General features: G+C 34.9%; 1 protein-coding gene across 1 annotated transcript in view; it reads right to left on the reverse strand.

Annotated features, from left to right (window-relative positions):
* Nucleotides 1-15,216, reverse strand: part of MMP16 (matrix metallopeptidase 16) — a 287,268-nt gene that overhangs the window by 24,028 nt on the left and 248,024 nt on the right. Inside the window, exon 7 of the mRNA XM_001136497.8 lies at nucleotides 11,290-11,428. Coding sequence (XP_001136497.3) covers nucleotides 11,290-11,428 — 139 coding nt within the window. The remainder of the gene's footprint in view (nucleotides 1-11,289; nucleotides 11,429-15,216) is intronic.

The raw sequence follows: 15,216 nt of genomic DNA on the forward strand, positions 1-15,216 counted from the left end.
GAGCCTATTATAGTCTGTCAGTCAACCAGGAGCTGCAGAAACACTGATGAAGGCAACACAAAAAGTTCCTGTCTTTGTGGAACAGACTAGCAGAGAAAACAGACAGGCAACAAATAATCCCAAAAAGAATTTTTAAATTAAATGCTGTTCCTATCAGGAACAGAAGGACAATGCTTACTCTGGAGGTTTTTTTTTTTTTTTTCAGAAGGACAATGCTTACTCTGGAGGTTAAGATTTCTACCTGCTTTTTGACTCCCTTGAACTGAGCCACTGTTAATGATAGGAGTGCATTATATTGTTCAGATGTACCGGATCAGAAAAGTGGCTGATAATCCAGCCTAACGCATTCATTTATTTTGCAGGTCAAAGAAGTGGTGTGTCTAAAGCCACACCGCCAGGTGCTAATGGGTTTTTACTGCGGTCCAGGCCTCTTGATTCAGTGCTTATCTTACTATGCAAAATTGACTCTCAGAACAGAACAAGTTCACACTCTGGCTTTCAGAATTGCTAATGATTCCCAGCTTCTTCCCTCCTTTATCAACTAATCACCTAACATTTTTAATGGGAGTGTTTATCAATTAACCCACTGTATTTGGCTCATGCTTGTTCATTGTATCCTGAGTAATCAGATATCCTTTGTGCCTTATTACTAAGGAAATTAAAAAAAATCAACTGTATTTTTGTCTCCTCAAAACTATTCATACATTTATATTTTGTGTCTTCTATTACAGCAGTGGTCAGTAAAGGAGGACCACCAGCTGCCGCCTGTTCTTGTAAATCACACTTTACCAGCAAACGGCCACACCTATTTATTTACATATTGTGTATGGCTGCTTTTACCTTGCAATGAAAGAGTTCAGTAGTTAATGACAGAGTCCACATGGTCCACAAAGCAGAAAGTATTTACTATGTAGTTTTTTACAGGAAAGATTAGAAAACAAATTCCTTAACGGTTTGATTTTCTTCATAACACAGAAGTCTGTGCATAGAATAGTCAGTAAATATTGTTTATTGGGCTGATTACTGTTCAACATTTATATATTCTTTGAGAAAACATCAGGGAATTTAAAACATTTTTATAAAGAATCAATATTTTATTTGTTAGATTATGTTATTTAATGGGGCATTCAATAGCTCTGAAGTCAGAACTAGGGGGTGACAGCTCTACCAATAACCAGCTGTAAGATCCTGGGCAAGTCATGAATCTGAGCTTTCCTTTCATAATTTGTATATAGGATGCTAACTTAATGCTCGCTTGGAATTCGGGAAATAATGAGAGGTCAAATACACTCACACTGTAGGTGCCTCAGGCTGTCCCAATAAATGGTTATAACACAGTATTTCACTGATCAAATTTGCTTATCACCTACTCAAATAAATAAATGATACCAATAATAAACAAGTAACACTAATCTCTATTTGGGCTCAATATTTGGAATATGTTTTAATTTCTATATTGTTTATAGGTAGGTTGCTCAGGAAATTTGAATAAATGCCCAACTCTTGAGGTCATATGACTTTTTGTTAGTAGCATTTTGTTTTCCAGATTCCACAATATTATCTATCAAGCAGAGAATTTTGAATGCTTGTGCAAGTGTGGTTGCCGCTGAGGTGTGCAGCTCAGGTCTTCCTTAGAGAAAGAAACTATCATCAGCTGAGTGCCTTTGGGTCTGATGCATCAGTTAGGCCAAGGCTACACTCTTCTTCAGCAGCCTCCCTCCAAAGACTGATCACAGCAGAGTACTAAAGCCTGGCCATTTTTGCTCTGCATGCGAGTCCTCTAAGAGTCATTCTTTGATGTGAAGCTTGGCATCGGGTTCACCAAGACTTTGTCACCTACTGCTAATCCTGCCTTGTCCCCTTTAATCTTTCACATATTTACCTTCTTCCCTGACAAACCTCTCAACCTCCTAACTTGGTCTCAGTGTCTGCTTTCTGGGGAACTCTACAGGGCACAACAAACAAAGTGATGTTATAACAGTTTTTGAAAATGAGGAAAACTTTTAGATACACAAGTAATATTGATAGGAAAATATTGCAGCTTTAAATATAAATGAAAATAGACATAATAAAACTATACTATGGAGTTTTTGAATCATTTTAATAAGTAGAGGTATATTAGCAATTAGAGTTTCAAATATTAAACATTTGGACCTATGTTTTAGATGATCATTTCAACATAAAATATTAATACTAAAATTCCATAAATATTTATAATTCACAAAATAGCACTATTCGCTTAGTCTAAATCTATTTTCACATATACCAAGACTACTAAATATAAATTCCTTAATCTAGTATAACTTTTTATACATCAATCTTCTGTTATATCCTATAAAGAAATAAATAATCATTGTACTCACCTATTTATAGAAAATGTTTCTTTTACGTTACCTATTTATTGTACTATGTAAGAAACAATGTATTTCGACCTCAAATGAACTTCATGAATACTCCCTAAACCTTTCAAAAAAAAGAATTTGTGAGCAGCATAAAGAAATTGCCGTTTATGAGGACTCATTTGAAATAAAATAACAATTAAAGTCATATAAACCATTTCTTAACAGTTCTTTTCTTTGCCATTTTCCAGCACCGAGTAGTTTAGACAACTCCTCTCTTTTGATACACATCTTCTGTATGCCATTTTTATTCCCAAATTTTACTGCTGTCCTCTTTTCTGCCTCATATATTTTAGTTTCTATTCCACAAGTGATTTGTGTCTCTTGAAATGAAACTGCCAACCAGGGTAATAAGTACTGCTTAAAGTTATTAAGTCATAGCAACAATTTGAATTTTGAGACAACCTTTCAGCTACTTGATTTTATTTTGACTGTTACTGATTCTGACAACACTAGCATCTTTGTTTTAAAATTTGTTTCCAATTCTTGAAAGAGATTGCACCAGCTCAATTTTCAAGACAGCTTTTTTGATACTATTATCTCATAACCATTCAGTCTTAATATGCCTAGTAATTGAGAATGTACACCTGGCTTGATTATGCTTACAAAATGTTACTGTTTATATGGGATATACCTGAGTGATGGAAAGATAGCTAACTAGCACAAAGTGTGGAGTACATTCAGTTGCTGGAAAAAAAAAAACATATTACTTCCTTGAGGTGTGATACATTTTCTATTTCTGGGTCTCTCTAAATAAAAAACAAACACCTCATGAGCATAAAGGAGAACGACTCAGTGTTACTTACTAAATATCAAATAGAGGAATAAATGGGTCTATTCAGGCATCACAACTGTAAATGGTGCTAACTGATAGTCACATACACCAAATGGCTGACTTTCAGTTAAGAAAGCCCTGTGGGTTTGTACATCTACACTCTCACTCAACAGCCTTTACAGCAAGCAACTTAATCAGTGAAGGGAGACATTATACACTGGCTTCTTTAAAAAAATAAAAACAACAACAACAAAAAACCCACCCCCACACATGTCTACACATGTGAGGTTGAAAGAAAAAGTATCTAAAATACTTGTCTACTTACTTGTACCTATAATCATTTCACAAAAATTTGAGGGATCTGATGCAAAATGTGATACAAAGAGAAAACATAAATTAAAAACAAACAAAAATAAGATGAGAAATTACAGAGCAAAAATAAAACACAGATAAAGAATATAAAATAACAGTGACAAAATTATTCAAAATGTGGGCATCAAAATTTTTTTGGTAGTTATTTCCAAGATAACCACTTAGTAGAGAATACTTTATAATCATTATAAGTTATAGTATCTAAAATTAAATTGAGATCATAGAATATTTATAATATTTCTTCAGTAAGTGGATGAGTTATTTACTAAAACTTAATTAAATGTTCTTTCTACTATTGTCAAAATACTAAAACTTTAACGTAGAGGGGAAAGTTGCTGGGGAATGAATGCATCTCAGCTATGAGGGTACATTGCACTTGATTATCAATGGGCTCAACTAAGAAACTAAAACTGAAATAGTATTAATTTGGATATTCATAATCAACATGCTCTGGAATAACGAAGGAATCAAATTGTACTACCTATGTCATCAGTATATTTAAATGTATGAAATATTTGCGTAATTGATTCCAACATAAATTTATGCGCTTAGTAAAGCTTCTTGTTAAAAAAACAGTCTTATTGTGGTATAACTGACACTCAATAAATTTAGTGTGTATAATTTATTAAGTTTTGACATAGTACATAGCTATCAAAGTATTGACATAATCAAGAAAATGAACATTTCATCATTCTGAGAAGTTTTCTTCACGCCCAACTCTTGCCTGTCCCCAGGGAACCAATGAGGCACTTTTTATCACTATAGATCAGTTTGTATTTTCTAAAATTTAATACAAATGTTATAATACAGTATGTACTCTTGTTTTGTCTGAATTATTTCACAGCAAAATTATTTTGAGCTTCATCCATATTGTAATGTGAATCAGTACTTCATTCCTTTTTATTGCTGAATAGTCTTCCATTTTATGGATATATCACAGTTTACTCATTTACCTGTTGCGAATATCTGAATTATTTCCAGTTTTGTGTTATCACAAATATAGCTGCTTTGAATATTCATGTAGAGGTCTTTGATTACACATATGTTTTCGTTTTTCTTGGGAAAATACCAAGGGTAAAATGGCTGGATTATACAGTAGCTGTGTATTTTACTTTTAAAGAAAACTGCCAAAATGTTTTCCAGAGTATACAATTTTACTTTCTATTAGCAATATATGACAGTTACAGTTCCTTCATAATCCTGCCAATACTTGGTATGGTCAGTCTTTTATATGTTAGCCATTCTATCAGGTGTGTAGTGGTATTTCATTGTGGTTTTAATTTACATTTCCCTAATGACTAATAATGTAAAGCAACTTTTCATGAGCTCATTTGACATCCATCTATGATTCTTGGTAAAGCTTTTGTTCAATACTCTGTTCATTTTTATTGAGTTGCTTGTTTTCTTTTTATTGAGTTTTGAGTGTTCTTTATATATTGTGAATAAAAATCCTTCATCATATACTTGGCTTGCAAATAATGTACTCCAACTGAGGTTTTTTATTCACTTAAAAGTGTCTTTGAAGAGTAGAATTTTTAAATTAAGTCTGATATATCAATTTTTCTTTTATAGATTATGATTTTGCATGATATCTAAGAAATTTTTGCACAGATCAAGGTCACAAACTTTTGTATCCAATGTTTTATCTAGGAGTTTTATAGATTCAGCCTTTACATTTAGGTTAGGACCATATTTTCGTATAGTACAGGAGGTGAATTGCAGGTTTGTTTTGTTTTGTTGTTTTACATGTATCTTTGTCAAAAAATACTTGTCCATATATGTTTTGAGTCTTGATTATTATAGCTTTAAAATAAGACTTGAAATCAAGTAGTATTTTCTTTTTTCTTTCTTTGTTTTTTTGAGACAGAGTCTTGCTCTATCACCCAGGCTGGAGTGCAGGGACATGATCTCGGCTTACTGCAACCTCTGCCTCCCGGGATCAAGAGATTCTCTTGTCTCAGCCTCCCGAGTGGCTGGGATTGCAGAAGCCTGCCACCACGCCTGGCTAATTTTTATATTTTTAGTAGAGTTGGGATTTCACCATGTTGGCCAGGCTGGTCTTGAACTCCTGACCTCGAGTGATCCACTTGCCTCCCCCTCCCAAAGTACTGGGATCACAGGTGTGAGCCACCTTACCTGGTCAAAATCAAGTAGCATTTCCAAAGTGGTTTTGTCTATACTAGGCCCTTTGTATCTGTATATATGAATTTTAGAATCAGCTTGACCATTACTACAAAAGTGCCTGCAAGTATTTTGATCGGGATTGTACTGAATGTCAACATAAATCTGGTGATAAATGTCATTGTAATAATACTGACCCATGAATGAGGCATATCTGTCCAGTTATTTAGGCCTCTTTACTATCATTTAGCAGTGTTTTGTTGTTTTCAACGTAGAGGTCATGCACATTTTTTTGCAGATTGATCCCTCAGTATTTGGTGTTTTTGAATGCAATTGTAAATGGCCTTTTATTTTAAATTTTCAATTCCTGATTGTTCTTTGTTAGTATGTGATGGGAGATAATTCTTCATAGGTCTTGTGCTTTTCAGTTTGTCTTGAGAGCACAGGCACTGACTGCCTTTGTTCTAGAATCCATTTCCAATGGTATTTGTAGAGCCAACCATCTTGGATTATAGATACAGTGTCTCCCTTCACCCCAAAGGAAAGGTTTGTTTACTGTCCAGTATGATAAAGAAAGTATCTCCCTTCAGTGAAAAATTTAGGCAGGCTTATTGCTAATTATAGAAAATTTAGGTACTTTAATTCATTGTTCCTTTCTTGCAATGAGACTAATTTCATGTAAGGTGTCAACTCCTTTTAGTATCACACTTTTAAAGTGTGGGGTTTAGGGAACAAGTTCAGATGACTATACTATGGCTACTGCTTTTGATTTCCATCCTTTTCTCTAACTCAGGAATCTCATGTCTTCTGTCAACATCCATAAGCATAAGGCAGGCTAATAGGCTTTTATTAGCTTACAAATAAGATAAAATCTCAGACCCTTTACAGTTCTTGAAAATATACAGAAATACAATTAAATGTTTACTAATGTTTTTAGATCTTGTAACTTTGAGAGACACACTTACCAATTCTGGAAGCTTTTTGATTGACTGCAATCCTATCTCTTTCTACATAGACAATTACGTCCATGGATACAGTTTTACTTCTGTTTTATATCAATCAGATTGTCTATAAATACAGCATTATTTCTTTCCAATCTAAAATATTTTTATTTATTTCACTAGATAAAACTTGTTACAGTGTTGAACAGACCTGATATAAACATCTTTGTCTTGTTTCTGATCTTTTGGGGTATGCAAGATACTGTGAATTTTACCTTGTTGGGTCAGTATCTCTGTATCCCTATAAATATTCTTGAGCTTTGTTCTAGGACTGTTATTTGGAAACCATTTGATTGCTTCAGGTCTTACTTTGAAGATTTGTTAAGTGGAATTCAAGCAGTGATATTTCTAGGATAATTATTCCCCACTACTGAGGTAAGGCCCTTTTCAATACTCTATCCAAAGCCTATGAACAGGTGGTTGGGGGCAGCAGGTACTATGGCCCTCCCTGAGTGTCAGGCACTGCTCCTTTTGTTCCCACTGATTGGTTCCTTTTCTAGATTTGAGTAGTTTCCTTATAGACATGAGCTGACCAATACGCTTTCCAATACGTATGGGGGTCCATCTGCTAATCTCTGGGCCATCTTGTGTAGCTCTCTCCTCTATGTTACTTTCTCCTGTGCACTGAAGCTACCTTGTTCTCCCTGAACTCTCAGCTCTCTATCTTCAACTTAGAAAGTCTTCTGAGCTCTGCCTGGGTTCCCCTACGTTGTGCCGCAGCCTGTAAATTATTCAGATGGGAAGCTATGGTAATTTCAGGGCTTATCTCCCTTTATTTCCTGACTCTCAGGATTCAATGTCCTCTGTTTCTTGATACCCAGTGTCTTTGAAAATCATTTTTTAATATAATTTGTCAATTTTTTCTTTGTTTTCAGAAGGAAAGATAAATCTGATCCCCGTTATTACTTCTTGGCTGGAAGCAGAATCTACCATTATAGTGCACTATTATGTAATATATTACATTATATTCTGATCTACCATACTTTAACATACTAAAAAGCAGTAAGATTCTGTTCAGAATATAGAATTGGACACATATATAAGGGCAAGTTTTATGTTTTCATAATTTATATACTGACAACTCCCACTTCATATGATACACATGTGCACATATAATTTTGCCCTAGTTCAAAAAATATCTAAATTACACCAAAATGTAAATTTTTAATTGTATCTAATGGCTTCTCATTCTTCTTAAGATTTATAAAAGTTCGAATAAATAGGACGTTATGTTTATGTTTATATCACTAACACAATAGTTATACTTTATAACTAAACATTCGTTTATACATATAGTTGAATCCACATTTTCAAATTCTTATGTAAAATGAAAACAAGGTTAATACCTTTAGGTATAATTAATACCTAAGTACCTTTAGGAAATACAGAGTTAAATACATTTATATCCAAACATGGACTTTAGTTAAATAGGGGAATAAAAGACAAAGCTTCTCAAATATATAATAATTGTCTAGCACAGATTAGAAGAAGAAAAAAAAAACATAAAAGATGATTTCTGTAGAGAGAGAAGAAGAAAACAAAGATAAATAATGTAAGGCAAAGAGGCTAAATAAAAGAACAAATTAAAGAAGAATAACATCTAAATCACTAGTAATGTAAATCACAGTCTAATATGGCTGGTATAGGTTGACACCAACTTGTACATGGCTATAAGTACAGGTTGGGGCTTGAATATTATTCTTGGTTCATTCGATCAATCTTTATTGAGTGTTTACTATATTCCAGGTATTGTTTAAGACAACAAACTATGACCATAGCCTGCTTCTGTATGGCCCATGATCTAAGAATAGTTTTTACATTTTTAAAGTTAGAACACAACACACACAAAAAACAAAGAAAGGTATATAATAGAGACCATATGGGCTTCAAAGCCTAAAATATTCACTATTTTGTCATTACAGAAAAAGTCTGTCAAAGCCCAGTTTAAGATATTGGGGATAAAACAGTGTAAAATAAAAAAAAAAAATACCTTGCCTTTATGGGATTGATATTCTAGTGGGAAGGATACAGATAAACAATTAAAATATATGGTTTGTCAGATGGTATGTGCACAAGTTATGCAGGGAAGGGGATCAGCTGTCAGCAAAGGGGCAGAGATTGCCTCATGGCCCATAGAGCAAAATGGGGTGACCACGTGGGATGAGGAATGATGTCGTTATCTGGTCTTTTGAGGGTGATAAGGGCTATAAAGAGAGAGAGTCAAGGAGAAATATTTTGATTGTGATTGTTGTGGTGAGGGTGGTGGAGGGGGTCATTTCACTTCAGAAGCCCAGGGTGCTAGGACTGTCACTCCTCTCCTGCCAGTCATGAGGTAGAGTCTAGGGAAGAGTGTGGTCTCATTGGGAACACCCAGAACTTCTGACTCTTTCTCCATAATCAATGCTTTATTGAGCGGGAAAGCTACAGGTCATAGCTGGGCTTTAAGAGGGTTTAATTGAGGGTAAGAGTAAACTGGAGGAAAGAGTCGCCACAGCAGGGTCCCCAAAGTGACAAAATTTATTAGAGTAGGCATTTCCTGAGGTTGACAATGTACTGGAAGAGACCACTGACAAGCACAACATTCTGGTGGTTAGAGAAGTCTGGGACAAAAACGAAATTATTGCTGTTGTAAGCACCATACCATAAGACACACCATACTGAGTCAAATCAGGATTCAGTGATGTTGCTTTTATTGAAATGTTTATTGAGCACCTACTATGCACCCAACACTTTTAGGAACTGAAAATAAAATGATACGCAGGAAAATATAAACAAGTTCCATCTCTCATGAAATTTCCATTTGAATGCTGTGGGTAATTTCAATTCTTTTACAAATGCTTTGTGCAAGTTAGAAGGTGGGCCACATAGGGTGGGCAGGGAGGCCACTGGAGGACATGCCTTTTATGCTGGCTGTTGAAAGATGAAAAGGAGCTAGCCATGCCACAAGAGAGTGAGGAGCGGCAAAGCGAATAAAAGTGAGAAGGCTCCGAGGCAATAAAGAGCTGTCAGAACACGAATTTATGACTGTGGCAGTTTCGCCTCAGGCAGTTTTGTCAGAGAGCACTACTGGTCCTGTGAGGAGACAGGGCCTCCTGGGACAGTCCCCAAGTGGAAGGCTAGTCGGAACTTAACCTGCCCTTCTTTTTGTTGCTACTACTCATGGGACGCAGGAAGGGTGTAGGAGAGGGGAATTTCCCTCCAATATCATGTCACTAAGATTCACAGCCTTTAGGTGGTATCCTTGCTTTGTCCACTGTGGTGCGGTGCACTGCCACTTTTTTATATGCTTATTATAGACAGCAGGAGGGCAAGAAAATCAATAGCAATCTTACTAGCAGCAGCAGCAATAGCTGGCATTTGTTGAGGGCTTATACATGCCAGGCACTTTACATGTAGTAATTAATTTAGTCCTTAAAATCATTTTGAGATGGGGAATAATACAGACTCCATTTTTCAGATTAGGAAACTGAGGGAAAGAGAATTGAGTAGCTTGTTCAGCTGATACAGCTAGTAAGTGTTCAAGGTTGGCAACATGGCCATAAAATTATCATGTTCTTACAGCTAATGAACTAAACTGTCTCTTTTCTTGAGGAACAATCTGTAAAGATAAAGTCCAGGTATATACTTTCATTTGATATAGGTAGTTTGAGCCTCACTTTAAATATTACAAGTGTTTCCCAAATTCCATGTTTTCATTACCCTCACCAATTGCTATTGTAAGCACCCTAGCATTATTTTAGTTTGATTCTGGGAATAATTGCTTTTTGAGGGCTTAAGATCCCCCTTTTCCTTTCTTCAATCTCTATTCCTGTATAAGCTTATTTTCAGGCCTTTAGGCTCTTGGGTAATATGTTCAACCATAAAGTTTTACACACTAGTTCTCCTCAGCTTCAGCTCAAATACATTCTCTTCACAATTCCCTCAGTCCTCCAACTCAATCTGCCTCTTGTCCCTGTGTTTTCCTTCACAGATATAAGATTTGTGGTTTTGAATATTAACTAGTTTTGAGAATAAAATAATAGGCAGTTGCCTAAGTTCACTTCATCAGGTAATCTCACTTTTGCTTGCCAGGCAGTTGGTAGTACTTGTGAGATTAAAATTTGGCACTCAGATAAATAACAGACAATACATTTCATGATACTGATAATTGGATAATTCTAAGAATTCCTCGACTTCAGTTCTTAGTTTACTAGAATCTGTTTACATAAACTGATTAAATCAAGTAAAATTTCAAAGATTATGTATGAAAATAGGAGTGTAATAGATTTTATTACCTAAAACCAGCAAGCAACTCCAAATACTCCAAACAAACAAACAAACAAACCTTTAGTCAGTGCAGAAATGGCTATATATCTATTAATCTTTTTTTAGTACTTTTAAGTCAAATCTAAAAGTTCTAAGAGAAAGAATATCTCTTAAATCTGACATGAGAATACCGTATGAGAACAAATAAAATAAAAAATGAAAATTATCTTTATTTCATTTATATTTCTAGTTAACATAGTTTATTTCATTAAATCCATTGGCTATGTAATCTCATTTCATCACTTTTGTGTGCACCACAGGGCCCTATAAAAAATGATTAAAATACAACATAGCCAGATATGGAAAACATCCTTACCTTTAAAGAACACAAAATTCCCGTCGCTATTTTCATAAACTGCATCGATACTAGGAGGCAAGCCCCGCCAGAAGTAAGTAATTTGCATTGGGTATCCATCCATCACCCTGTTGTTTCTCACTCGCCAAAACCACTGGTCCTGCAAACCAAGCAAAGGCATCTCTCAACAAACACGTAGGCCTCCCTGGCATTTCACGGCGCAATGGCTGGACGCTTTTGAAATCAAGCTGGTTTCCTTATTATTGTCTTACATTAAATCAGTCAGAGAAAGAGCTAAACAACTTGACCACAATGATCACAAAAATTTTTGTAGTAAACTCCTTAATGTCTAAGCCATAGAGTGTGATTTAAAACATAATGTCAACATACTGAATCTTGTCATTTTACATTTTCTCTAGGGCTTTCTAGATGGAGGTAGCACAGAGAAGTCCCTGCCAGATTTGTGGATATGTCAGCTTCTTGAATGTGAGAGCAGCGTTAGGGCCATGCATACTTCCTAACGTTTTTAGATATATGCAAAATCTCCACACCTACCATGTTGAGGATGAAATAGAGGGTCCACACCTGTCTGTATGCCCCTGTTATGCCTATTGTCTCATATAGTTATAAAGCAGAGCCCTCTTTCATCATTAAATGTATTTTTGGCTGATAACTTTATACAAGAAAAATAGGCAAAATTACTTTGAAAAAAATAAATCATTGCAGAGGATTCTAGTCTGGATTAATTGCCTTTCCTATCTGCTCTAGTAATACCATGTACTTCATCCAATCATAGCACAAGTCATTTTATATGAAAAGTGTCTATTCATTCTTACCTCTAGTGAAGAACACATGGCTTGACCCATAGCAGGTTTCTACAAAGTTGTTTAATTAATAATTGGCCTACACACAATATGTTTCACCATAATACTTACTAAGGGCAAAAAAACCCAAAAACAAAAACAAACCCTTCAAACCCCAAAAAAGATACATCTGATGACACTAAGTAGTTTTCCATTGAAAATCTGAAATAAATGAAAGACTACTCAGTGTTTTAACATTTAAAAACAAGGTGTATTTTAAAAATTGATTTTAATACAATTAAAATTTCACTTGATTTTAAATTTCTGTATGTATAAGCAATATTTCACTTGGAAGTTAAGTATATCCACTATTTAGACAAGTATACATCACAAAAATACTTCCATTTTAATTCTCTGCTTTCTTTCTTGCTCTTTTCATACAACTTACATATTATATAAGTGATTTATTTTAGGACCTTCTCATGCTTTTGGCCAACAATATGTTAGCCTGACCAAACTTTCTAGGATTTATCAATTACTCATATATTCATACACACACACACACACACACACACACACACACACACACACACACACACACAGAGAGAGACACACACACACACAAAATCTACTGAGGATTCTTGGACTTCAGTTAATATGATAACAATGAACTTTCTTTCACCCAAATGAGTCCAAATATGAACTGTCTTAAGAGTCTTTAATAGTTGAACTTTGTTGTTCAACTCTTCTCTACCAACTTGTGTTATTTTTTTTTAAAGGAGGAAATAGCTTAATTAACGACTCTAAGCTCACATACAATTCTTGTTCTGTCGCCTAACAACTGTGTCACCTTGGTCAATATACTAGTCACTGAGTTAGTACAAACTAATACCTAATTTATAGCATGATTACTGTATAAGATACAAAGAACTTTCTGAGAACCTGGCACAGACTAGTACCAACATTTTTGGTTGTTATTATTGTTAAAATCATATTGAAACAAGTTATTTACTTTCCCTCTTCATATTCCTGTTTACAGTTTTGTCTCTTGTTCATTGTTTCCTCTTTGGATGTCAGCTATACTACAGTCCCAGCCACGTATCTCATTCCAACCAATTTGTAAAAAATGTTTTTCTCCTTTTCTTGATAATTTTCATGGTGCTAGGTGGCCTGGATTAATAATGTTTTGATCCATATGCAGTAGATTTTCAAATACAATTTCATATAAAGATTGATTCAGATAAATATACAGGGGCATGAAAATCAAGAGTTCACTGCAAATAAAATATGTCGGTGATATTCTAATCACTTAAAAGAAAAAACAGAATTTTTGTCTAGATATAACAAGGGCTTCTAACTGGGTGTTAAAACCTTGCCAATCTCCAAATAAAGTATTCTTAAGTTACTGTAATGTATATGCCAAAATAATTAGTAGAAATGAATAAACAAATGGATTCTGATAAAGAAATAACTGACCATGACTATATATGAAACAGAAAGCTCTCCAAGCTGAAGAATGGGAGGAAATCTGGTGAAAAAACCTGGACTACATTCCAGTTTTTCCCACAAAAGCCCTTCCCATTGCTATAATCTCACCACATATGGAGGCGGGCCAGTGGCTTTATTGGACAGACATATGTTGCAGTCTGCAGATAGGAGTACAACCCCAACTTGCCACTAATAAGGGGAGAAATAAAAGTTCTGTCTCGAGATAAGCAGAGTCAATTTGCAAAAATTCAGAAGGTCCTGTGAAACTGCAGATGAATTCCACTGGTTTTTGTTGACAGCAGCCTTGGCAGACAGTCATATAAATTATAGATATTCAGGTTGTGCCTCTATTCAACTTATCCTCAGTTTAGCAGACAGCAGTGGTACAAATAATTTAGAAAGCATCTGTCACAGTGGATGTAAACTCATGTCATGGTTACTATAGACTGCCATTTCAGAAATAGGGTTTGTGAACAATTCATAGAGAAAAGATACTTAAAATGCTATTTAGGTCTCTGTGCAAATTTTCCTTATAAGTGAGACATTCCCTGACCATGCTATCTAGAACTGAAGTTCCTCACTGCACTCACACAGGTCTGCTGGATCTCCTCACGTCCCTTTCCTGTTGTATTTTCCTTCACTGCATTTATAGTCATTTTATACAATACTTGTTTTACTAATTTATTGTTCATTCTCTCTCCACTAAATATATAAGCTCTCTGATGGCAAGAATGTCGGTCTTTTGTTTAGATATAGTCCCCTATTTCCAGAAAAGGACCTTACACATAATAGGTGCACAATAAATTTCTTTAAAGAAAACAAAATGTGAAGAGAAAAGAGCAAAGTAAAAGTAATGATCCTTTTAGAAGACACTGTTTTAAAATTACATCTCAGTTTTTTTCCCTGCTGTAGTTAAGATGTTTTATTACTGAAAAATTATAAAAGTTGTGAAGGGGTCACACAAACATAAAAATTCTATTTGAAAAGGTATATGTTTAGCACATATTCTGCTTTCTAGAAAAGTATGATATTTAAAGGTCTTTGAACCATAAAGAAAAAAATACATTTGGTTTCACCCTTCTAAACAACATAAGTTTGGTTTTTGTTTTAGATGGGGAGGGAAAGAAAGATGAATAACCCTTATGGATCTCTAAATCTGCTATTTGTATGCTGCCTCAAGCTTCTTACCTCCTTCCTTCCTTCCTCCTTCCCTCTCTCCCTCCCTCTTTGTTTTCTTCTCTCTCCCTCTTCCTGTCTCTTTCTCCTCTCCCTCTCCTTCTCCCTCTCTTTCTTTGGTTTGGCCCTTATAGAAGGAGGTGGAAGGGGAAATAATAACCATAACTAGCCTGTCTGCAAAGTCAAGTTGTGAAAAAAACAGTACTTAAACATTACCAAACTGGAATTCCTACTTAAACACCAATATTTCACTTAAGATACAAGCACTTATGGTCTTACATGTAGATTTATTTTCCATGTAGCATAGAACCCAGATAGATCATTTAGTTCACAGAGATAAATTCACATAGTGTACACCATGGAGCAGTAACATATGGGGAAATTCTGTTTATTATTCTTTTATATCCTTTAAAATTCTGGCTCACGACAGGCATATTTGTTTGCTGAGAACTATATGGAAAAGGCCTACTGTCTGAATATG

This window comes from Pan troglodytes, chromosome 7 (genome assembly GCF_028858775.2).
Source record: "Pan troglodytes isolate AG18354 chromosome 7, NHGRI_mPanTro3-v2.0_pri, whole genome shotgun sequence".
In the NCBI taxonomy this organism is placed as follows: Eukaryota; Metazoa; Chordata; class Mammalia; order Primates; family Hominidae; genus Pan; species Pan troglodytes.